General features: G+C 48.3%; 1 protein-coding gene across 1 annotated transcript in view; it reads right to left on the reverse strand.

Annotated features, from left to right (window-relative positions):
- The window catches only part of CWF19L2 (CWF19 like cell cycle control factor 2), a 1,282,529-nt gene that overhangs the window by 627,465 nt on the left and 628,615 nt on the right, over positions 1 to 26,449 (reverse strand). The window contains exon 10 of the mRNA XM_078657031.1: positions 2,128 to 2,235. Within this exon, the coding sequence (XP_078513157.1) occupies positions 2,128 to 2,235 (108 nt within the window). The remainder of the gene's footprint in view (positions 1 to 2,127; positions 2,236 to 26,449) is intronic.

Here is a 26,449-nt window from a genome sequence, read left to right on the forward strand (position 1 = left end):
AGCTGGTCTAGAAGGTTGACTTACAACCAATCACCATAAGAGTTGTTTGGACTGATACAAGGTGATCACTAGAACTAGTGAGCATCATATATCAGGCCAACTTCTCACACCGAGGTTCCCATTTCGACGACGGGGAATGATACAAAGCATGGGAATCTATGAAAGTTCCAATACTGGGGCAACAATGCTTTATTGCCTCAAGGAAAGCTTGTAATTGCAGGCAGTTGCCTGTAGGCTGCATAGCAGAGCAATAAAACAAAGAAAAAACTGTCACCTTGCCTTTAAGCCTTTCAAGGGTTATGGTACCGTGCCTTTAAGACCTGCTAATTACTATCAGTGCCGAGTGGCTTCATTGGCCCTTTAACTCCACCCAGCGCGGGACACCTTTTCAGCCTGTGGGGACCCTGTGCTTTGTGTGACATTGCTTTCAGCCTGGATTCATCCCACAGGGACACTTTGACTCAGACCACAGTGCTCAGAAGCAACTGCGGCAGGAGGCTGCAGGTAATTGCTATTAGCGCCAGGTGGGTTCATGAGCTCTTTAAATCCCTGCAGCGCTGGGATCCTACAGGAACTGCACAGCCTGCTGCTTGGCAGAGATGAGATTCATAGTGTTTCAGTGGGAAACCTTTAACCTCTACCATTCGCCTTTTAATACCCCAACACTGAAAATATGCCACTCTTTCTATTGTCTTCTTGCAGCAAAAGATTCATCTTTGTTAATGTCTTTCATTTATGCAGGAGAGTGCCCTTTTTAACATGGTCACTCTCACATTTTGGCCACTGGTACTTATGTTCTTGGCGGGATGTGCACTGGGTCCCTGCTAAACAGGCCCCAGTGTCAGTGCTTTTTCCATAAAAACTGTACGTGTTCAATTGTAACCAAGTAGGCATGGACTTTTGCACACTTGCAAGTCCCTGGTAAATGGTCCCTATGGTGCCCACGGCATGGGCTACAGTATGTATTATGCCACCCAAAGGTACCCCCACAAAAACTGCACGGAGACAGCTACTGCAGGATGTGTGAAAGAGTGCAAGCCCTTCTGAAAACACAACATTGCACACTCCCTGTGTGCAATGTCCATATACACTGCATTTCTTATATGAAGGTCACCACTACCGCAGGCCTTGGAGCCCTAAGACAGGGTGCATTATAATATATGTGAGAGCATATCTGCAAGTGCAGATATGCCCCCATGATACCTTGTTTCATTTTTAGGGCATTGCAAGTGATTAGGTAGCCAAGTTAAAGGTATGTGCTGGGCACTTGTCATTACGAGATGCCCAGCTACATAATGCACTGAAAATAATGGTGTTTGGTATCAAACATCTTGTCTCAATAAATCTATTCTGATGCCAGCATCAGATTAGGACATGCATCCAGAGAGCACCTCTGGGAACCCCCAGAAAACCTACTAATCCTGTAGTGTGCTGGTTGACTGGTATCCTCCACCACAGCCAAGTTTCTGACCCCCTGTAGGTGAGACCCAGTGCTCCCAGAGGCCATAAACAATGCCTGCTCCGGAGGAAGGTGCTCATATCTCCTCCAGCAGGATGGCTAATGAGAAACAGAAACATGCACAAGTATGTGTATGAAATGTATGTTTCTTTCATGTGATAACGCTATCACGTTCGAGGCTCGTACCTCATAACTGCTACTCTGCTGTATTTTTGCTTATTGTAAAAATGAATAATAACACCCAAAGTACTTACCTGATTTAGATCTTGGTGTCTAATTTTCTATAAAAATCTGTTCTTATTCTAAATTGGTCTCTAATTTCCTTCTTGAGCGTGTCTCTCATTTTTTGACTCTGTGTTGTGTGTACAACAAATGCTTAACACTACTCTCTGATAAGACTAAACTGCTCGCACACACTACCACGAATAAAGCATTTAGGATTATTAATTTAAGCCCAGTAAACTGAGGGTATTTTGTGCCTGGAGTATCCTTACATTGGCACTACTACCTAAAAAGGCCGGCTTCCTACAATTTAGCCGTCCCATTTTAAATTTCAACCAGTGCTAATATCCACCTGAAAGGGGAGTGAGGCTGTATGCAAACAAAAAGACAGCTATTATAAAAGCAGAGCATGTTCAAGCACATACATAGAAAGAAACCTTTCTTACCGCTGCTTCAGTTTTCCCAGTCGCTGCAGATGGACGAGGTGTCTGTTTTTGTCTCTCCCTATTCTCTCGGGCTTTCTCCAGTTGAGCCTTTAGTTTTGAAGCTAAATCCTTAAAAACATATCAAAGAGGTTCAGCGGTTGTTTCTAGTAGGAGCACGTCAAAATGTTCATTATAAACTCCAGTCACATCTCAGAATGCCCCCTGCTACAACCCCTCTTCCTCCTAATGCCAACATCCTCTCTCTGGCTTCCAAGAAAGCCGACCCTTCTTAAAAGGGTTCGTGAACCACTTTGGCATCCTTGTTCAATTACGACCATCAATCAGAAAGCATCAGGTTATCAAAATATGTAATTAAATACGAATTCAAGCTGCACGAAATCCCCACAATGTTAGAAATATACTAATATTTCATGCAGCACACACATTTGTGGAAAGGTAAGGACTATGCAACATGTTCCCCGTGGGCGGGGAATGGAAAGATCTCACTGACATGTTCCTCCGGGTCAGGTTAGCTCTGCCCTCCATGAAGGGCTCTGGGCATGGCTCTGCTGAACACGGACATCCTTGCACAGATAGACCACACCTGCTGCGACTGCAGCATTTATTAACAGACACAAAGAGGCCTGGACACACGTCCACGCGTCCCCTTGTTTAATGGGCAGAAACCAGACTTGGAATGAGCTCTGGAGGTTTTATGACTATTTCCCGCGCTGTACGGCTAATAAAAGGATGGGCGCGAGAGACGAGAAGAACAAAATGGACAAGATTAAACTGCAGGCACTTATCTCCTTAATGACTTTCAGAGCCCAAACAAATCCACGAAGGCACAGATTAGCTGGCCAGAATCATGATACGGCTTCACATTTCAAATGCTTATTTTGTTTTATTTCTTCTGAAAGATAAACCTATTCATGCCTACAGTTCATCATGCCAGCTTCCACACACGTACCATCTACATCCCCTTTACCTATAAATGGTCAAGGTTGAACAAGCAATGAACACAGCAGTCTAATAATGAAAAGAGAACGAGAAGATACAACCTTTACATAGACGCGTTATGTGAATATACAAGAAAGAAGCACATTTAGTAACAGCATTCCTCAAACGCTGACAAAGTCAGTATGCCGGCCTACCGTACTTTAGATATCGATTTACAGTCTTTTGTCAGAGCCAACTTGTTAACAGATGAGGCCAGGGTGTAGGGTTGTAAGACTATATGTAACAAAAGAGGTAATGAACGTACCATAAGTGTGGGAAGAAGTGCAGTGAGTGCACACGTGTGGGAAGAGATGCAGTGCACACGTGTGGGAGAAGCGGTGCATTTCACTTCAAATGGGTGATATGTTTGACGAAGAATGTAACGGTTATTCGGAGTGTGAAATTGGTGAGGAGCGGTAGTGCATTTAGTGAAGCGCGGTTGTGCATTTGGTAAAGAAGGCACAGTGCACTTTACTACAAGTGTGATATTTGTGAAGTCGGTGAAGTGTGTTATTTGTCCACGACCTGTGCTGCAGCTGGTATAAATATGATTGGGGGGGGGGGGGGGTATTTGGTATGGTATTTGTTTTGGGGAAGAGCTGCACGGACACTGTTGAAAGGTTGCTTGTTCAAGAGGGGCACTGCACTTGGTACAAGTGTGATATTAGTTTGGTAAAGAGGGACAGACAGTTCACTTAATCCGGAGGATGGTGATATGCAGTTGATGAAGAGAGCTTAGGCACTTCCGATGAGTGATGTGTGTCGGGGAGAAGTGCAATGCATATATATACTAGTACACATACATGAACACATTAAATGGCAGCACAACCCTGGGTGTTTTGCTTATGTTTAATGTTTGAAGCGTACTAGGGTTGGGACAGTGTGTAGCGTACTAAAGTAAACAGTAGTGTCAGAGATTGTAGGCATGCAGTGCTAAATGTACCTGGAATTGTTTTGGGTTGTGAGCTGAAATTGATTCCCGGTATTTGAGTGACTGTCACTCATTAGCATTCATGTGTGGCCCAGAGCAAGTGGTGGGGAGACTGCAGTTAGTAGTATCCTGGATTAAAAGAGTGCAGCTAGCAGACTGTGGTTGTGGCTGAGTGGTTATATAGGTAACTCATAGTTTGAGTTGCTGTGGATGTTGGCATCAATGGTTTTGAGTGACTGTAATTTGGATGGCTATGAATGGGTGGCAGAGAATGGTTGTGTGAGAAACCAGTTCTTTTTGCAGTGCCCCGCCCCCACCCCTCCCCCCACTGTCTGGCCCCACCTTGACTACTAGATACTGGATTTCTGACTGTGGGCCATGGGGACTGCTAACCATACACAGGGCATGTGCTCTGTGTAAAAGGGGCACGGTAATTTTGTATAATTACAATTGGTACAGACAACCTACCTTTAAGTCCGTAGAATACGGTAGGGCATGTAGGTTTTGAGGACCAATAGATTTATCTATCTGTCATTTGAAAAGTCAGTCCTGCCTTGCAGGCTGTTTTTAAAATAAAACTAAACCCAAAATTCGACTTTGGAATATAAAGCACTTCTAAAGTCTTAAATTACCTTATTTTTTTTACATATGAGCCTCCCCTAAAGTCTATCCTAGGTACTCCAAGGGTAGGGTGGCAAGGTCAAATAAGGAAGGACATTATAAATGGTGTTTTATAAGACCTGGTGATGGAAACACTGCCAATTTCGTTCCTCTCTATTGTAGTACATTAGCTCCATAGCCTAACGTGGGTAGTCTTTATTTAACATTAATAACATCTAACTAGTGACAAAAGTGAGCTAAAATCATACTTCACAGTGCCAAAATAATAGTTAGAATGAATTCAACAACTTGCCATGGTTGGATTTAATATAACTATGTCAGAAAATAATTAATAGAGCTTGCTTTTCTGGTGTACCAAAATTCAGCCCTGAAGCAGCCTCTTCTGATTGACAAGCCTTTGAAAAGTAGAGCCAACCACTCCTAATTAGGTGTGAAGTGGCCTGTGCTGAGACAAAGGAGACATCTGGTGGGAGGAGATTTGCTGTCTGCAGATGCCAGGACAGGAAAAGGGCTAGGTAGCCAAACTGGTATTCAAAGCGAGAAAGACAGCGAGGACAGGAACCAGGCCCATTCCCACTTCCTGCACCCCCCAGTCAAATGGAAGCCCCTGTAATTGAACTAGGAGAGGAGCTGTAGGAGCAGTGTAGGAGAAAGTTAGCCACACCTGTGGCTGGGTTTAGGTAGTCCAGAAGCACCAGGAGAGATTTTCTCCATTTTGATTTTGGTGGAAAAGTGCTTTCTGAAACAATGGAATTGCACACTTCAGGGGAAGTGGTCATCACAGAAGGTGGCACCCTGCACCCCATTGGTCAGGGGTGCCCCCTGCTTGCTAGCCCAGAAACCTAGATAAGTATGAGAGAGCTGCCCAGCAACTCAGATCCCTGCCTGAAAGGAACAAGAAGAAGGAATGCCCTGCTGAACCCCTGGCCTGCACTAAGAGGACTGCACTCAATAGGATTGCACCTGCTGCACACTTTGGGTTTCACCAAAAGAACTTTGCCGTGCTATGAAAGTTTAAAGAGTGGACTCCCTGAAAGCAGCAGGTTAGAATAGTTCCATCTGTATCAAGAAAAACCCAGCTGATCAGCTTCACCTGGACTTTTAAGGATCTGGCCAGGTGCATAATGGGTCTTGCAGTACCAACTTCCCAAAGAGCAATTCAGAGCAGAGCTTATAGAACATTGGATTGGTGTTGTGAACACTTTAAGACCCAGAAAGGAAATTCTGGAAAATGATCCAGAAGTTTGAGAACCACTTGGGGAATTTTTGGTAAAAAGCTCCATAAGTTGACTGACCCGTCGTCAAGAGTCAAGCCAGAGATGTCAAACCAAGACTCGACCAGAGATTCAGGTTTGCCCCTATGAAGCTCCAGAGCTTTTCGTGGTTGATGAGACCTCCAAAAGGTCACCGAGGCTTCACGTTGAAGCAAGTCGCTGACGACTCGCAACCTGGCCTGCTGAGGAACCTCACTTGACGTTGAGAGAAAAAGCTCCAAAAAAGTGACTAAGTCAGAAGGTAAAACCTTGACATGGCCCTACCACTAAGGGGATTAAACCGAGGACCAGACGTAGGATATCGACAACACTACTTGCAAAATTTGATGCTGTACACAATATCATTTATCATGACCGTGGAAATGTAAACGATAAATATTGTTTGGAATGAACTGACTAGGCTTGAGAAAGCCCTGGCTTCACTTGCCAAACAGGGCGAAACATGCGTCGGCTGTTCTTTTTCTATGGAAATTTAATAAAAAGTGAAATGGATTGAAACAAACAGTAAATAAAAAGAATCACCATCATATGAACAAACCTGCATTTTATTGCGTTCAAATGAGGAATTACCATGTGATTGGATGATATACCCTCTGCAAAAGGAGGAACTTTTGCTCACAACCCCTTTCTCACATGGCCCTACCACTCATCGTATCCAACCCGCGCTCCATCGCAGTTGGCCTGAAACTTTGATTTTGTCCCGGTCAGGCATGACTAGATGTCCTACGTTGGCGCTTTTAGGCACTAGAAAGCATTCATTCTTTAAAAATTCATATCTCCAGTTCTCTACATTGAAGTTTTATTGTTTTGGATTGTTTTATTATTTATAAATATAATTTAAATATAATAAAATTTAAATAAATAAATTTTATTGTTTTATTATTTATAAATATTTCATATGGTTATAAACTGATGTTGGGTTTTTACTGTGTGGTGTGTCTTACCTATTTACTGTTATTGACGTTTTAAATTCTATACACACGTTTCATTATGTTAAGTTTGTCTGCTAAAGGCCCTTGTACCCAGGACAAAGAAGTAGCCACCAAGGGTCATAAAGGTGACCTCGTGTGTTCAAGCTACATGAATAAACAAGTTAAATTATCTTTAGTAAAGCTCTTTCTGGTAGAGACTATCTAACCACAGATTCCTCACATTTTGAATATTTCCCAGGAGTCAGACTGGATCAGAAAATATCTCAAGCAGTACCCTCCTATGCCAACAGCTGGCGACATTTGGCTCTGCATTACTCCACTCTGAAAATGCCACGTGGGGCTCTATATAAGTGTCACTCATATGAATGAATGAATGAATGAATATTACATTTGTAAAGTGCTAACTTGGCCCAAGGTCGTCAAGGTGCTGCAGCGGGACTGATGCACGGACCTAAGATGACATGCGCAGACTGAAGTCTGTGAAAAAAGACAGGTCTTCAAGGCCTTGCGGAAAAGAGAATGTGACACCTGACCAGAGAGATCTTCAGGGAGGGAGTTCCACAGCTTAGCAGTAGAGAAGGCCCTTCCTCCCCATCTAGCCTTTTTAAACCTCGGTACTGTTAGTAGATTCTTACTTGCCGACCTGAGCTGCCTAGTAGGAACATAGCGCTGAAATAGAGCTTTAATGGCCTGAGGGCCTATGCCATAGTAGGCATTATGGGTCAGGCATAAGGTTTTAAAGAGAATTCTACGGTCCAGAGGAAGCCAGTGCAGGTGATAAGAGAAGCCGAGACTGTGTGGTATTTCGAGAGATCCATCATCAGCCTGGCAGCTGCAAACGTCGCACCAGACCTTTGTTAATGCCCAAATAAAGGGCATTACAATAGACAAGTTTGGACATTACAAGTGCAATAACAGCCTATTTTTGTGAGGCAAACAAAAGGAACTCGGACATTTTTCTAAGGATCTTGATTATCCCAAAGCAGATTGTCCTGCTAATCTGCAACTTCAGAGTAAGGGAACTGTCTACTATGACCCCTAGATTTTTCCCATGAGATACAGGGCATGGACAGCTGCCAATCGTGTCAGACCACCAATCATTGGTCCAGATGTCAAGTTGGTTCCCAGATATCAAGACCTCAGTCATTCAATTTCAGAAAGTTTCCCACCATCCGGGTAGAAACTGCCTGCATGCAATTTTTGAAATTTTTGGCTGATTCCCTAATACTGTGAGTAATGGACACCATTATTTGGGTGTCGTCACCATAAGACAACACCTTCATCCAAAAGGATCTGAACAACCTTAGCCAGGGGGCGACATATATATTAAAAAGTGTCGGGCTCAGAGAGGAGCCCTGCGGACCTCCATATGACAAGGAATTTGAAGCACAGTAGAATTGGCCCATTTTCATTGTCTGTGCCCGATCACTAAGAAAGAATGCGAGAAGCCCAAGGGCCGTGCCCCCAATCCCTATCTCCTTGAGACGTTCAATTAGCCTCAAAGAAGATAGGGTATCGAAGGTCATCGAGCGGACATCGGTTGTTTTCTGAACTGTCTGTGCCCTCAGACGTGGAATCCTGTCTCCAGATTGGTAGTGACCAGCATGGAAATCTCGAATTGGGACCTTTGTAAAGGAGAAGAGTCCAGTTCACAAAACGGGGAGGATGGGAGGGTCAGTGTGGAACATGCGGTTCAATAGAGTCTCTAACAGAAAGAGCATTACCAAACTTGTTCTACTGAACGAAAATTCTAACCACAGATTCCTCACATTTGGAATTGATACCAAAGCAGTACTTTCCAAGTGATTGGTCTGTGAACGGACTCAAACCAAAAAGTCCTGAAAGACTGAGCAGGCAAAGTGGCCCTCTTGATGGACCTGACTGTCAAGAAGTAGTGTTTCATGAACGTATAGTGTGACACCCATAAAGCCACTTTGCAAAAGTCCAGGACATGCACCCCATGTGCCATGTGCCATGTACCAGCTGTAGTTCTGGTGGAATAAGCAGGGCCACTGTGTAGCAAATCTTAATGCAGAGCATGATCTTCTGCACTACCTTGCCTTTCTTTGCTCCAGCAAATCCAATAAAGAGCTGTTCATCCCCCTGGTGTTCTCTGGTACGATCTATATCTCTTCCTTAAAAGTGTGAGGTGGAGCAAACGATACCGGAAGAGTAATGTGCTAGCCAAAATGAAATATAGTCGTTACCTAATGTAAAAAGGAGGCTTGTGTTCGAAGAACCAGCTTGTCTAGATAGAAAGTGCTATAAGGTGTTTGACGGAGAGGGTTTGTAACTCGCTCACTCACTTAGCTTGCCGAGGCTATGGCGATGAGAAAGACTGTCATGATGGTAAGTAGCAGGGGGGGAGTGGCTAGCAGCCGATGAGGACGGTCGCAGCCTAGCGAGGCTCCCGACCCTCCGCCCGACGATCCGTCATTAATCCTTGCTGAGACCCGGGATCCCCGCGCAAATCGGGTTGATCCCGAGTGCAACGCCCGGGCCTGCTCCGGTGTGTGTGTCGAACCAGTGGGTCTGCTGCAACGGCCGCCGCGCACTGCGGAGTGCCCGGGCCGCCGGAACACAAGATGGCGGCTCCCATATAGCCGAACGGAGAGAGATCCCGGGGCTTCCTTCCTCGGCGCCTGACTACACTGCATGAGGCCGACGAGTCCCTGCCACACAAACCGGGACCTCCTGACGGGCTACTGACCCCCACCTGCGGCGAGACCGGTGAGGAGAGCTGCCCACGGGGAGACCCGGCGAGGCCCCGCCCCAACCGAAGAGCCATACATCCACGCCCCGGCTTTGGGGCCTGCACTCCCGGCGGGGACTACCTCGGTCCCGGGGCCCGTCCGGACACGGGGAGTGATACCGCGGAGGACACGGAGACGAGAAGCGTCTAGCCGCTGGAATCCCACCGGCCCGACTGCTGTAAACGAGCGGGGACAGCGGCGCTCCGCCACTGCAGGGAGTGGGGACCGGGGCCCCGGCTCGGGGGCCTACCCTGTTGACGCCTGCAGCCCCCTCCTCATCGCTGGCCGCTTCCTCGGGCGGTGCCAGTGGGGCCCGGACCACGGACAGGGGCCGGTCGGCGCTCCGCCTAACGGGGCGCCCTGGGTGGCGGCGACCCTGTGGAGGCCCTGCCCCATCGGATATCTGAGTCCGAGTGCCCCTGCGTGATTTGAGCGGCGGCTGGAGCCCTGGCTGCTGGCCTGGGAGGTGCGTTTCCCCTGTATCTAGCCCCGGCTAAGAGGCGCAATCCTCTACGCGCCACACCAGACGCTGGAAGCACAACGACTACCACCGAGTACAACCGGAAAGCGACTGGGCCTGTGCTGCGCCTGGGGCGGAGGTCGAGGTACTAACTTGTTTGGTGACGAACAGCGACCTTCACGGAGGTGACCGGGGACCCACCTGGCCTACCGACCTGCACAGGGCGTGCGCCCCGGGGAGAGGCCGGCTTGTGAGTGCGCCACAAATATTCACCAGTGCCCAGACTTACACGGGGAGCCCGGCTGATCTTATTACAGCGGTCCCGGGATGGCAGTTGGGCCTCGGGACGAGGACTTTTGAGCCAAGGGAGACCCCGCGGTCGGACTTCCGGAGAGGGGGGTGGAGGAGGCCCCTAGCTGACGCACGGGGGACAGTCCATTGCGGGAGGAGTCTACCATTGCTGTATATCCCTGGAGCTCGGCTCGACGACGCGGGTGTGACATGGGGAAGCCCAGAGGCCCCAAAGGGGACGGGAGTCCTCCCTCAGAAACACCCGAAGACTCCACGCAGCCTGCAACGGACCTGCAACAAATGCAGGACAAGATCCTGGAGGCTATAGCTGCTACGAAAGATGCCTTGCACCACGACATTGCGCAAGTATCGGCTGGGCTAGGGCTCCTACGAGCTGACCATGCGAAACTCACAGACAGAGTCAAGGAAACGGAGGCGACACTAAAGGACATTGTACCAGCGCAAAAGTCAATGGATGGGAAGCTCACGGAGGCGCTGGACCGGATCCATACCCTGGAAAGGAGGGCCGAAGACGCTGAAAATCGCAGTCGACGCAACAACGTGCGCCTCGTGGGCCTTCCGGAAAAAAAAGAGGGAACGGACATGGTGAGCTACCTGCACGAATGGCTGCAATCGGTGGTGGCCCCGGAGGGTCTTTCCCCCTTCTTCACTCTGGAGCGGGCGCACTGGGTGCCGTCGAGGCCCCCGCAGCCGGGCCTCCCGCCTTGCCCAGTGGTCATAAAACTACTACACTACAAGGACAGGGACTGGCTGTTGCAGCAAGCCAGAGAAGCAGGTCCTTTCCAGGTGGACAACAGTAAAGTGACGCTGTTCCCGGACTACACGTTCGAAGCCCAAAAACAGCGCGCCTCCTTCCTTTCTATCAAAAGAGAGCTCCGCACGGAAGGCATACAATACTCGCTACTGTTCCCGGCCAGACTCCGGGTAGTGGTGGACGAGAACACCTTGTTCTTCCCAACGTCAGCAGAAGCATGGACCTGGTGGGATGCCTACAAAGCAGGCACGGATGGGGCTTGGTTTAGAGCTGAGGAGGAGCGCCAGGAACAATCACTCAGGCGATCGAGACGGCACCGAGGGCGCGGACAGGGCTCCAGAAAGCCAACGAACTTCCAAACAGCGGATGAACGTAGAGCAGCACTGCAGGCAGTCAAAGATGTATCGGGGTCAGCACTGACCCAATCGGAGAGGGAATCGGGCTCGGAGGGCCAGGGTACGGGCTCGGACACTGAATTATCGGAGCTGGGTGGAGCCAGAGGCCCGAAGGTCACGCCGCAGACATCGGGAGAAATCATCGAGAGCTGAACCCTCGACAAGGTACCTGGTTGAGATGCAGGGGTCTCATGCAGCTGCTGAGAACTTTGGAGCAGGCCGTTGTAAGACTGAAATGTTATAAGACATGAAGTGTATTGTGGGGCGGGGGGTAGGAGACAGCACTTGAAGGTTTCGGAGGCTAGCGTGCGCACCCCGGGGCCCATAAGGCCAACGTAGCATTGACTACGGATTAGAGGATCTGTGAGAACGTTGCTCATTTGTTTGGATGGGAGCGACTCTTTTGAAGTTAAGTCCTGTTCTGTGGGAGGGAGGGCCTGGAGAAGTTGGGGAGACTCTAGGAGCAGTTTGGCGAGGGGGGGCTGGGGGATGGTCAGGGAAGGGAGGGATAGGGGCCAAGTCTGTGGTCCGGATGCAAACTACTAGAAGTCCACTTTGCGTCCAATGGGACAATGGCTGATGTGGGCCCATTGAAATGTGTGTCCTGGAATGTACGGGGCTTAAACACAATGGCGAGAAGACACAAAATCCACTCGTACCTAGTTCGCAGGGGAGTGCATATAGCATTTCTGCAAGAGACCCATTTAACCAAAAAGGAAGGAATTGCGCTTCAGCGTAGGTGGAGGGGCCACTTATTCTATACTACGTACTCTGCATTTGCTAGGGGAGTGTTGATTTGGGTGAGGGCGGGAATCCCCCTCCAGGTAACTAGGCACACAGAGGACCCGGATGGGAGATATGTAGCAGTCGAGGGTCTACTTAGAGGCCGACACATAGTGCTCAGTAGCATTTATGCGCCGAATGTAGATCAAGCAACATATTTTTCAAGACTCTCCAGGGTGCTTGCCAGCTATTTCATGGGTCCCGTGCTGATGGGAGGGGACTTCAACTCCATAGAGAATGTTACACTAGATAGATCACACCCGCCACTACGCACTTCCCCAGTACACCGGTTGGCGAAGTGCAGGTCTGAATGGCAGGGTACATGGGACCTAACCGACAGCTGGCGCGCACAGCACCCCGCTGAGCGGGATTACTCATTCTACTCTAGTCTGCATGACCTGCACGTACGCCTAGATTCCTTTCTGTGCTCCCCTGCGGTACTTACTGAGGTGGTCCGGACTGAATACTTAGCACGCACGTTGTCTGACCATAATCCGCTCCTCCTGACGCTGGATTGGATGACTGAACCTCCTAAAATCCCAACGTGGCGACTGCGGCCGGACACATTAGATGACCCGCCCTTCCGCGTTGAACTGGGAGATCGGATCGTCCAGTATTTTGTGGAGAACGAGGGCACCACCTCATCCAGAGCTATGGAGTGGGATGCATTTAAGATAGTAGTGAGGGGACACAGCATTGGGAAATATGCGGGAGTACGCAAGACATTGATAGAAGACCTAGAAAAGGCTGAGCGCACACTACGTGAAGTGGAACTAGACCGACCTAATCACCCTGAATTACAGGAGAGAGTAAGCGGGGCGCGGGAGGCGGTAGCAGTAGAGGTAGAGCGCCTTCGTAGTTTCGATTACAAGACATATTTAACGAAAACTCTTGCTGAAGGGGACAAAACTAGAACACTCTTGGCCTGGCTGGCAAACCCCAATAGGAATAGCCAGCCGATTCTAGCCTTACAGGGAAATGGAGGCCACATCCATACCACACAATCCGCGATACTGGACTGTTTCAGATCATACTACGAGAGGTTGTATAGAACCGAGCTAGGTGACCACACTGAAGCGCTGGACGCCTTTCTGAGCGACCTGCAGCTCCCGCACCTAGAGCAAGAACAAGCTGACACCTTGGGAGGCCCAATCGACTTGGCCGAAATAAGGGGAGCGGTGAAGCGAATGGCGCGCAATAAAACACCGGGGATGGACGGGTTGCCCATTGAGTTCTACGGGAGATACTTCGACCAACTAGCCCCGAGACTCCAGGTGATTTATAACGAGGCCAGGGAAGAGGGCAGACTCCCCCGATCGATGAGCGAAGCCATAATGATCCCTTTGCTGAAACCACGTAGAGAGAGCACAGACCCTGCATCCTACAGGCCGCTGTCTATGCTAACGACTGACTACAAAATATTGAGCACGGTGCTGGCCACCAGGCTGTTGACCCATATGCAAGATTTGGTCCATAAGGACCAATCAGGCTTTATACCCACAAGGAATACCACACACAACATTCGTAGGCTTCTCAGGCTGGTGGAAAATCCGCCTCCAGAGGCGAGATCCCCCCTAGTATTGGCGGTCGACATAGAAAAGGCCTTTGACAGCCTGGAATGGGACTACCTATACAGAGTGATGCACAGGTTTGGCCTAGGAGAGGGATACATACGGTGGACGAAGGTGCTCTACTCCTCATCGAAGGCCAGAGTGAGGGTCGGATCATTAGTGTCGGACCAATACGAAGTGACTCGGGGAACCCGACAGGGGTGCGCACTGTCCCCCCTGCTGTTTGCACTTGAGGTGGAACCTCTTGCAGCTATGGCTAGGAGAGGTGAATATTACGACGGGCTTACCTTCAGAGGAGAACTTCATTACATCTCCTTGTATGCAGATGACCTCCTCCTCTTTTTGGACAATGCGGAACAGGCTGTGGAGGGTGCCGAGAGGCTATTGGAACGCTTTGGCGCTATATCGGGACTGCGGGTAAATTGGACAAAAACCTGTCTCTTCCCGCTACGGAGGGGGGAGGAAAGCCCTTCACTCCGCCCGAACCTTCGATGGCAACCCCGCTGCCTGAGTTACCATGGGGTGCACATCTACCATGATCCAGCGGACCTCCTAGACGGTAACATAGGCCGATGCATTCGTGCCTTGAGGGGTTGTATGTCCTTTTGGGCCACTCTGCCCCTTTCAACGGCGGGCCGAGTTGCGCTTCTGAAAATGGTAGCCCTGCCGCGACTATTGTATTTCTTCCGGACCCTTCCCGTGTGGATACCTGGAGCGACCTTCAAACACTTGAAATCAATGTTGGTGTCTTTTTTATGGGGAACGGGCAGACGCAGGATTGCACTGGCGACGCTAACCCGCCCTAAGGATGAGGGGGGCCTGGCTGTCCCGGATTTTGAGCTCTACTACTTAGCAGCTCAGTTGCAATTCTTCACACAGGAAGTAGCGAGAGTGTATCGTGGCCCGGAACAGGAGAGGGAGAACGGCACCCACCGTCATGTCCTAGCGTATATCATCCTGCAACAAAAATTACTGCTACGGGGGCTATCCCAGGAGGAACGGACCCTTCGATTGTGCTGGAACCGGTCACCCATATGCTCCCGAAATCCCACTGGGCATGGTGACGGCACTCCCGCATGGCGGGGACTGGTCGGGACTACGTCTCTGGGAAGAGACGGGGTTGCAGATGTTAGGTGACCTATACGAGGACGGGGTGTTATCCCCATACCAGGCCTTGCGAGAGCGGTACGACCTTCCGAGGGGAGACTATCTACTGCATGCGGCGGTGGTGAGAGCCATACAGGCGCACTGGGGGGGGGGGCCTGATAGAGCCCGCAACATCACTAGCGTGTCAGTATACAATGATGGCGGCGGGAACATTTAGGCCGTTACATGCCTCTACCGCAGAATGCACTCGGAAACCCTACTGCCACTTACACCACTTAAGAATAAATGGGAGGCGGACCTGCACTTAGACATCCCAGACACGACATGGTCACAGCTGGTGCTGAGAGTCAGAAAGAGCACCAGGAACGCACGCTTCCAATTGATACACCTCTATATCCTCCATAGAGCTTACCTCACCCCGAGTAAACTCAAGGCATACTTTCACGTGGAAGACGCGGCATGCCCTAGATGCAACGACATAGGAGCTGACCTGGTACATATGTTAAGGGGTTGTCCCTGCTTGCAAGAGTATTGGAAGGAAATTGGAGAGACCCTGAATGCAGTCACAGAAAGGGAGCTACATTATGACAGCGCGGTCACTATTTTACATTGGTTCCCTCACACGAAAAAGAACAAACTATCGAGTAAATTTATAGACATGGGCTTACTCATAGCGAAGAGAGAGTTGACTAAGGGGTGGAAGTCAAGGATCGGGCCGACACATAGAAGGTGGCTGAATGAATTCCTGAAATGGGCGACTGCGGAGAGCACAATACGTTACCAAATGGCCCACCGCAGCTCAGACGATAAGGCGCAGGAAGCAGCAATGGCATGGGAAATACTAATGCAGGCACTACGAGATAGCACAATAGATGAGGAAGGAGAGGAGGAGACAGAAGACGGGACAGCCCCAGCAGTGGAGGTCACGTCTGCAGCACTTTTGCAGGACACACGTACACAGTAAAACACAATAGCTCCGAAATCCCACACTATAGACACTTAGGATTGCACCGAGCACAGACGCAGGCACCGGGAGGGGTGGGAAGGGAGGGGAGTCCAGCTTTAGGGGTTACCGCAGTGGACCATGTACGTCTTTACTGGAACAGCAGTGCAACACAGTACACTAAAAGGATAACAGCAGAGGGCGGAGGGCTTTACACGTTGACAGTGGTGATCAGATCGGTCCGGAGAGAGACCTGTATTGAGAATTGACGCCGCCCTGCCTCCGGGATATGGGCTGAATGGCTGTGTCCAACACATCTGGAAAGCACTCAGAGAACAGCAACTCTGTACTTTATGATACTGTATGTGGCACTGTATATTGTATATAACCCTGCAATAAAAATTGTTTTACAAAAAAAAAAAAAATGATGGTAAGTAGCATAAGAGGAAAGTTGTGCAGAGGTTCAAAAGGAGCATACATGAGGAATATAAGAATCAATTTTAAATCCCAGTGGGGTACAATAAAAGGAGAAGGGGGAAACATATTATAAGCCCTTAAGAAATGCATCCCAAAGGGTAATTTAAATAATGAGGGCTGGTCCGGGAACCATAAAAAGTGTGAAAGAGTTGTCCGACACCCTTTGAAAGTGCCCAAAGCAAGACCTTGCTGGCCTAGTGCAAAAAACAACACCTAAGACAGCTTGGCATAAAGTTTGTCAATGTGCCTGGTAGCACATGAAGCCACAAACCTCTCCCAGTGGCAAGCATGTACAGACTTGGTTGAGGGACACCTGGAAACCAAGATCACATCAACAACCTCAGGAGGAAGACCTCAACAGTTTAATCTCCAAACACGGAGGTGGAACATGAGCAGGTTTAATGTGCAGGACCCTGCCCTGTAGCTGCAACAGGACATCCTTCTGAAGGGGCAGCCTGATCAGAGGACTGATGCTCATGCCCAGGAGTTCAGAATGCCAATCTGGGGCTACTAAGATGATGTGGGCCCGATCGGTCCTGATCTTCTTCAGAACTGAGGGCAGGAGATATTTCAGTGGAGAGGTGTAAAAGGGGTCCAGTGCTCCCCTCAACGTGGAATGCGTCTTCATGCTAGAGACACCTTAGAAACTCTAAGGCTCAGAAGTGCTGGCATTGCGCATTGTCAGTGGTAGCGAAAAGATTGAACCAAAATTCTCTCCATTATTGTAGCAGTCCTTGTACCACATCCAGATATACCCACCATGCATGATCTGCAAATCAGCAACGGCTGAGTTTGTCTGCCCTGGCATTCAGAGATCCTGCCAGGTGACCAACTACCATGAAAATCTCCTGGTGTTTCAGCGTTGTCCAGAGGCACAGGGACTTCTGGCACAGGTTCGACGATCCCAACCAGCGATGCTCTTTGCAGGACTACATAGCAAAGTAAGGCTAGGTTTCAGGGCCAAGTGGATGGCTCAGAGCTCCAGCAGAGTGGTGTGGAATTGAGCATCCTCAGAGACACGAGGCTTCTGATCGCCACTTCTCCCAGGTGTCCACCCCAACTAAGGAATGATGCATCTGTCACCACTGTCAGCTCAAGGTGGGGTAGGGAGAGGGGTACCACTGATCTAATCGCGGTCCAGCAGCCACCACTTCAGGTCTTTTGCAGTTAACTCCGAAATCTTGACCTGATCAGAGAAATTCACTTCGAGCTGAGCCCACTGGGATTTCAAATCCCACTGCAGAGCCCTTGTATGTCATCTGGCACCTTAAGACCGCTATTCTTGAAATAGCTTGCTACGACTCTACCAATTACTCAAATTATATTGAAAGAGTGTCTTTGGTGTTTTTGTTGTATTAATTCAATTTGTGACATTCTAGATTGTAAATATTGTCTTGTGTGTGCCTGGTATGTGTGAAAGAGTTAGTTTCGAATGAGAATATTGATCAATCACGTATGAATGCTGTCCTTTCATTAATTTGTACTATTTATGTGATGATGTCATTTTTATGAAAATTGTATCTTGTATTGTCCGTATTATTATTGTTTCGAATTTCATGGTGAACTTTGAATCAACGAATAACTACAAACTTTGATAAAAAATAAATGTGATTTATTCTGACAAAACTGTCCCCACTCGCGCTTAGTTTAATTCTCAGTGCGCAGCGATCTAGTTTCTCGTTCTAAAAAATTGTTGCAGTATTGGCTGTTTATTTAGTTGTTTAAGGCCCGAACTGCAGAGCACAGCCAAGGCCCAAGCCACCACCAAGGAGGGGGGCCCCGGAAGAGGAGGGGGGCCCGGACGTAGAGGGGGAGCGGAGGCGAGAGGCCCGAGACCCGTCTAGCACAGTGTCCACAGAGCAACTGACAAAAGCAGTACCAAGGCGGGCAAATCTGCAAGGCACTAAATTCCTGCAGCCCCCTTTGAGGTGCACTGCCTGGCCTCCCACCATCACCTCCCTGCACGGCTTGGGCATCAGGGGCCTCGCCGCGATCCGGGAATTATTGGCAGGTGAGCCCAAACTTTGGGGGCTGCTGCACCTCTCCCCCAGCTGGAACTCTGCGCAGAGACCTGCAGCACGGGGGTGATCCGAGGTTGGGACCACAGCACTGTCTACAGCGTGCTCCTATCCCAGGCCGCCAAGCTGTATTGAACGGGGGTGGAGGGGGGGGTGTGGGGGGGAGGGGTTGGAGAGACAGGGAGCTCCGCCTTCGCCACTTCGCCTCGGAGAACGGAAGAACCCCCACGCTCTGCTAAAGCGCCGCTTTGGTCACTGCAACACGGAGGGGGGATGGCGACGCCTCGTTCCAAAAAACATTGCATGCTAAAGTACATGCTCATCAAAACATCAAAACATCAGCTCAGGACCGCCCAAGCCTCCCGGTAGCCTCCCTGCCCCCGAAGGGCACGGACGACGGCGAGGCTCCCATTACCCACTCCTACCTCGAGGCCCTGTTCATGTCACTTAAAGAAGATCAGCAATCAATTAAAGGGGACCTGGCCAGGGATTTGCAAGGCGTTAGGAAAGAGATCTCTGACATCGGAGACTGACTGGACACAATGGAGTCGAATGAGACCACTAGAGACAAACAGATTGAACAACTCCGGCAGGAACTAATCCGCCTTGCTGGTAGGCAGATAGATCTCCAGGCCCACGCCGAGGACCTTGAGAATAGGTTGAAGCGCAACAACATACGGATCAGGAACGGCTGTCGAAGCAGGAGACATGGAGGAGTATGTCAAAGCTCTCTTCGCCCAGATCCTGGGTGATATACTGGAGTTAAACATTCGCGTTGATAGAGTCCACTGGGTTGCCCCCCCCAGAGCTCCGAACATGCCGCCCCCAGATATCCTGGCCTGTGTCCCCAGCTTTCCTCTGAAAGAACACATTCTTTGAGCCGCCAGGGGCCCTGACCTGACGCACTTTAGCGGCCACCAGCTCCAGCTGTACCAGGACTTTTCGGCGATCACGCTGCAGAAGATAAAAGAATTCTGCCCAGTGACCACATCCCTCAGAGAGCACACAATTCCAACCACAAGAGGTCACCCATTCCGCCTAATCCTCCCCAGGGAGGGGAAAATCCACCAGTTACACTCCCTTAGTGCGGCCTGTGCCCTCCTCCAGATTGAGCAGTCTGAGGAACCAACAGGAGGAGCGGTCAAGACAGGGGCCGGATCGGCCGCTGGGAGCAGGAGAGGTGGAGACTGCGGGAGGCCCTGGAGGCCAGATCCTGAGATGATGGAGCTGGAGAGGAAGGCAGTCCTGGAGAGTCTGGCGGGAGACAGGCCGTCCGAAAAGGGCAGAGTAAACCTGCAAAGCTCACTTTGTCTATTGATGGGCACACTTCAGACGCTCTTCGGGGCCGTTGGTGGGGGGGTGGACCCCGAAGAAGATTCATGGTCACCACGAACCCCATCCTGTGGTTTCCTCGTCGGAGGATTGAGGCCACTTTAATGGGCCTCTCCCTTCCAAAAACTATGTTTATGTTATTTTTTGTAAATGTTTGATTGAAATGTACCACTTCGGTGCAGTATAGGGGGCGTAATCCTAGGGACGACAGGGACGTTGACTCACATTCTGGGCACATTCTGGGCACCGGAGGCAGGTGAAATTGCATTCTCGGCAGGAGAATGGTCCATGGGTTGCGATTAGGGGTGGCTCGGTAGCAGGTGGATGATCGGCCGGTGTGGAGGGTGGCGGTGTCGTATCTCAGTCGGGTTTCTTGGCTCCAGCGGGGGCCATGCGTTCTGGCGCTGGGCGCGGACCAGGCGCAGACGGGCGCAGACGGGCTTGCCTTAGGCATGCCTTCGGCGCTCCAGAGGCGCAGCCGTGCAGCGGCCCGCATTATGAGGGGACGAGGGAGGAGCAGCTGGGAGGGGGGGGAGCGGGGACAAATCGGGTCACGTGGGTGCGGGGCCATAGGGGATGCATCGGCGGGAAACGCGGGGCGGCAGGAAGGGGGGAGCGGTACAGAACAGCGGTGGCGAAAAACAAGAAATGGGCACAGAAGGCAAACAAAAACACAGTGGCAACTACGGAGGTGCACAGAAGGCAGACAAAAACAGTGGCAAACACAGGCAGCAGATAACGGAGACAGGGGCAAACTAGAGGGCAGAGTCTACGAAGAAGGACAAGTACAGACAGTAACAGTAACCGATAAAAACGAACACAAAAAGATAAACGACAGTGAAGACACACAAAATACTTACAGGCCCACCACTGGGCCACCAGGGACGAGGCGCAGGCAGGAGCCTGCGGGTGGAGGAGGGCCTCGAACTCGCAGCAGCAGCGAGGCTCGGGGACAAAGGGCCAGCAGGGTGTGCTAACGCAGTGGGGGAGCGGCCCGCCTGAACCAGGGACTTGGGTCATGCTCACACACTTACTTTGGGATTGCCCGGGGGTCACAGCATTTTGGGTCTCAGTTAGATGATATAGACACCCACTTCTCTACCCAGTTCCCTAGATTCCCATCATATACTTTACTAGGCCTCCCAATTCCTCTCACCTACCCCCTCTCATCTCGCAGAGGGCATCAGATCAGCATAGCGCTGGGAGCCGCCCATCAGACCATCCTAGCTCTCTGGGGAATAGTCACCGCCCGACCCACACAGCGTGGTTTCGACATCTGTACAACGTGAAAGAGAGAGGTTTCCTCTTGCGATGTAAACTGTTAACTTGTTATGCTAATGCGACAATAAAAACAGATTTAAACCTAAATATTTTTTTCACTTAAATGTAGCCCTATTTTCTGAAAGGATAACCAGATGCCTTAAAAAAAGAAAAACTTCACAAACATTTTAAGGAGCAAGCACTGGCGCCAGAGACCACTGCTTATTGCTAAAAAAAGTTTTTGTCAAAATTCACAAAATGATAGGGACCCTTATGAATGATTGTGAATGTGTTACCACCTTCTCATAGGTGTCTGTAACATATCAATGGTTTTTTATCGCAATTAAGGTCACAACCCATTGATACAAACTTTAAGAAATCGCAAATTGGAAGGGACGCCTTAAACACGTCCCTTCCAATTTGCAATTCAGTATGTACTCAGAAACCTATTTTGTGAATCAGTGATGTATTACTTAATCAAAGTGTTGGTTTTGTACATATACAAAAACTATTTTGCAGTTTTAAAGGCCCTGATTTTGCAATTTGGAGCCTTTGCAGCCACAAAATAGCTCTGTACATAAGGCTCATAGTGTGAAATTAAAACTGGAAGAAGAAAGTTGCTCAATCTGAGACACTAGATATGTCATCAACAGGCTCTTGTCTGCACACGGGAAATGGACGCCGGGAATGCTAAAAAATGAATGAGCTTTTGACACTGCAATGTGCATTTGCTGGCCCAATTGCGTGCGTGCTTCATTCCTGTCCCTGCTCGGGTCATCTCTGGAGCCCGAACTCTGCTTATGCCTGCATTGCCTCACCCGGTCTCTCCCCGCCGCCGCAGCATTGTCCAACACAGTGCGGCCGCAGTGGGGGGGGGGGGGGGGGGGGGCGTGGGCTCAAGGACTACAACTACCAGGGTGCCATAGCGGCCGGAAGCCGCCAACGGTGTTTTCGCGTAAGGAGGCGCTTTAATTGGACACATACCCCCCATGCCGCGGGAGCATCCCGGGAGAAGCCCGGGACAAGGGCGGGACCGTTATTGACCGTTCGTGACCGTACGATGCCAGGCTGGGCCACGTAATTATCATTGGCTGAACTGTAAGCATTAACATACTGTACCCATATACCTTGGATTACCTACTACTACTACCAGTTTAGAGAAAATGACCACCAAATATGACTCATGGCGAAAGGGGGGATCAGGGGGGAGTATTGCGGGTACGTTAGATAATTACCTGATATGAGCTGCTTCTCCGCTCGAAAAGGACATTGCTATAACTGAGAAACGCCTGTCATCCGAACTATTGTTCTTGAGGCGCTCATCTTTGGGGGTCTTAGCTAACTCCAGTACACCTCAAAATGCAAGGATACAAGCTGGGGTAACCAACCTGTTGAATGATGATGAAGGATCCATCCCAGTTACGAGGGATCCATCTCCACTGCAGGGGGATAGTTGTAATGAAGACTCACCTGAGTTTAGCGAAACGAAGGATTCCTGCGAAATTAGTAATGGAACATCTCCCCGTAGGGCTAGATCTAAAGGTAAACATATTTCTAATACCAGGAAAAAACTGAAAGGAACAAAAAAAAAACTATAAAAACACTGAAGACCCCAACAACAAAGAGAGGGGGAAGGAAGAATAAAACAACGAAGAGTATTATAGCACAGACAATAACTACCCATGAACCTATCTCGCCGACAGTCACGATAAATTTATAGCCATCGATCTTACTAAGGCAAACGTTGTAAACAATGCATTAGAAAACTCTGATAGCATAGAGAAACTCCTAATAAAAATGGAACATATGGTGAAGTCGCTTATGTTACCACTCCTTGAAAGAGTAAAAGGCATTGGGGAGAAACTAATAAAAATGGAGTAAGCAGTCCACTTAAATAATGAGATGCTGTTGAAATTTGTAGATTCAACTACATTTTCTGTTAATAGTATGACAATAACCAACCCTGTGGGCAATGTAGAGAGCCTGAGATCTGAATCTAGTAATGATATGCATCCACAACCATCCATTAGACCGGCTAACCAACCTGATCCGGGCCCTATAGTCTCATTAGACAAGAATCCAGGCACATCAGTGAAAGTTAGATCAGACGCGGGTAAAGTTATTCAGACTGGGGAGATGAAAACAGGCAATAAAAACAGCAAAGTTAGCGCGATTGGATCGGACAAGGGATCTGGCATGGACCACTTCGATAAAACTAGACGAATTGATAAGAATGAACGTATCGACCTGCCACCCGAATCATTTCCATATACTGTGGTCTTAGTAGGGGTACCAGAATTGAAAGAGGGCAAGTCTGAAAGATATATAGAACTGAAGAACAAAGTAAGCCATTGGCTCAACAGGTACAGGCCAATCCCACCATCCCTTCATGGAGAAATTCTCCATGTTCGTAGACTAAGCTGGGTGGCCAGAAATATAAAGACAAAAAGGGTGATTGCGTTCTGGTGAATTTTAGAGATAGGAGGGTAGTATCTTATATCTGTGGGTGGAGGGCGGAAAGTATGGAGAGCAGAATACTCATAGTAGACCTGAGGTACTTTTACCCACCACCGCTGGAAGAGCAATGTAACAACTACTCAGAAAGCTCCCAGGGAAGGACATACAAGGATTCCTATAAAAATCACTGCAGGGTACCAATTCAAAACCGCTTTGATATATTCCACGATTTAGAGGGACTGGATGGAGTGGATTGACGGTGCATTAATACCGAAGTTATGACCACCCCCCGCCCCTCCTTACGAAGTATGGCCTTAATTACCCAAAAAATGTGGATATAAATTTTCCTATAAATAATAGAACAGTTATTTGTGAAATTAATTTAGAACCACCAGAAACTACCACAAATTTGATTAGGACAGGGGCGGATAATTCTGAAAGGCATCCTAGAGCTGATGATGGACCACATATTCAGGGTGGTCTAGTTGAAGAGCTGGACAATTCGATTATAACACCAGAAAGTGACGTCCCTAGTAAAGATAATCTTAATAATGGTAGATGGGAGATTATGTTCTGGAATGTTGCTGGCATAAAATCTAAGCTGACAGCGGAACATGGTTGAAACTGGTAAATGATCATGACATAGTTAATCTTCAGGAGACATGGTCAAAGGAGGCTTATCATCTACCTGGCTATAAAACATTTTTTGTACCAGCGAAAGCTTCAGTAGCAGGAAGAGCGAAGGGAGGTTTGTGTACCTATATCTCAAATAGCTTGAAATATGAGAGTATAGATGTTCCAATCAATAATACATATTACCAAATGTTGCAAATTGGTATTAATAAGCGCAAAACCCTACTGATTGTAAAGTTTTACAACAATATTGCTGCTGATGTACGGGAGGGGGTCATGAAGCAGTTTACAATAGATCTGAAACACATGAGCCAAATAAGGATGTTTTTGCAGTTTGGGGGTGGGGATTTTAATTGCTTGTTATGTAGGCAGGGTGAACTTGGAATATGTGGTACAAACCTCGAAAAGGAAATACCTTTATCTCATTTTGACCATAGTAACTGTGGGAATTTGTTAGATAAAACCGTTTTCTCATGTGATTTGTCGTTTGCAAACAAGGCATGCCAACCTGAGGTGAATTTTTGCCCAACAATTTGTGGAAGAGGCTCAATGTATACTATAGATTTCATTATAATCTCAGCCGGACATGGCAATTAAGTGGCTAATTTTAGAACCTTAGATATAGCACTGAGTGACCATTATCCCCAAACCATAGGAGTGGTAAATTCTGACTTCAGGTACGACAAGGGTAACTTAGAGAGGGATCCGGTAGATAATATAGTTCTCCAGAGGCAAATTGGTTATGCTTTGAAATGGATAAAAATAATCCCGGATGACTTTATGGGAAAAATAATCAAGCAATGTAAAACAAGTATTGACATATGTCTTGACATAGATTCCCAGAATTCAGCAGTGATTGAACATTTCCAAAAAATAAACTGCGAGATTAAAAAGAGTTTATGGGTTGACTGTAAAACTCGGAAAAAACAGGAGACTAGGTGGTTTGATAAACCCTGCATAATAGCACACACTAACTTGAAGCAGTCCCTGAAAAACATCCCGCGTGATTGTGAGCTAATTAAATATTGTCGTAAGCATATAAAAATGCACAAAATGAAAGAAAGGAATCCATAAAGAGGGAGGCATGGGAATCACTCTGCAAAGCATCTGAGAGTAACGATGCAGCGGCATTTTGGAAGGTAGTCAATTCACCACCTTTTGAGGGGCAAGGTAAGGCAAGCATAGAGATCGCCATTACAGGGCCAGAATGGGTAAAGCATTATGAAGATTTATATAGTAATGTAGAAAGGGATAATGAGATTGGATACATAGGAACCCAGGATGAGACGATTGCCAGTAGTAACATTTTTTATCTCAACGTAACATTAAATGAGGTAATTGATGGAATAGATGTTAGTATGGGGGGGAAAGCCCCAGGCCCCGATGGGGTTCCTGTTGATATGTATAAGCACTACCTGCCTCTATGGGCCCCAATCCTCACCAAACTGTTTAATGCAGTATGTACTGAAGGGATATTATCCTCCTGGTACGAGTCAACTATAATTTCAATTTATAAAAAGGGGGATAGATTACGTTGTGCATGTTATCGTCCGATATCCCTGCTTGACTCTACAATAAAGATCTTTGGGAGGGTCATTCTGAACAGACTTTAAGTCTGGGCTGAGGATCATGCTATATCGAGCGATCTTCAATATGGGTTTAGGCAACATCTAGGGACCATAGAACAGGGACTTAATTTACATATCATTTTAGATAAGTATACTAAAGCAAGGGAAAACCCCCTGTACTTAACTTTTGTCGATTTGTCATTTGCCTTCGACTGTGTTTCGCATAAAAAGCTGTGGCAGATTTCACAAAACTTGAGGGTGGATACAAATATAATTAACTTCCTGAGAGAACTATATAGGGGTGCACAGGCCACAGTAAGATATGGTAGGGAGTGGGAACGCACTACAATCTTTAAAATTGAAAGCGGCGTACGAGAAGGGTGCGTATTAGCCCCCTTCCTATTTTTAATTTACATTAACAATTTGGAAAAGGTCTTACTTGGAGAATGTCGAGACATGCCCCTTATAGGTAAAAGATCAATTCCCGGCTTTTTTTATGCGGACGACACAGTTCTGTTGGCCCGAACCCCACTAGCTGTGCAGCAGATGATTAATTCCTTCACTACCTTCATGACTAGTTTAGATCTGATGGTAAATTCCTCAAAAACTTTTGCATGAACAGTGGACCTGGAGGTCTAAAGAATAAGAAACGTATGTTTATAAACCTTAAACCCCTGGAATTTACGTCAGCCTTTCCTTATCTGGGCATTCTGTTTACACAGAATGGTGAATGGAATACAACAATTAAAACTCGTAAACTCTT

This window comes from Lissotriton helveticus, chromosome 8, assembly GCF_964261635.1.
Source record: "Lissotriton helveticus chromosome 8, aLisHel1.1, whole genome shotgun sequence".
In the NCBI taxonomy this organism is placed as follows: domain Eukaryota; kingdom Metazoa; phylum Chordata; class Amphibia; order Caudata; family Salamandridae; genus Lissotriton; species Lissotriton helveticus.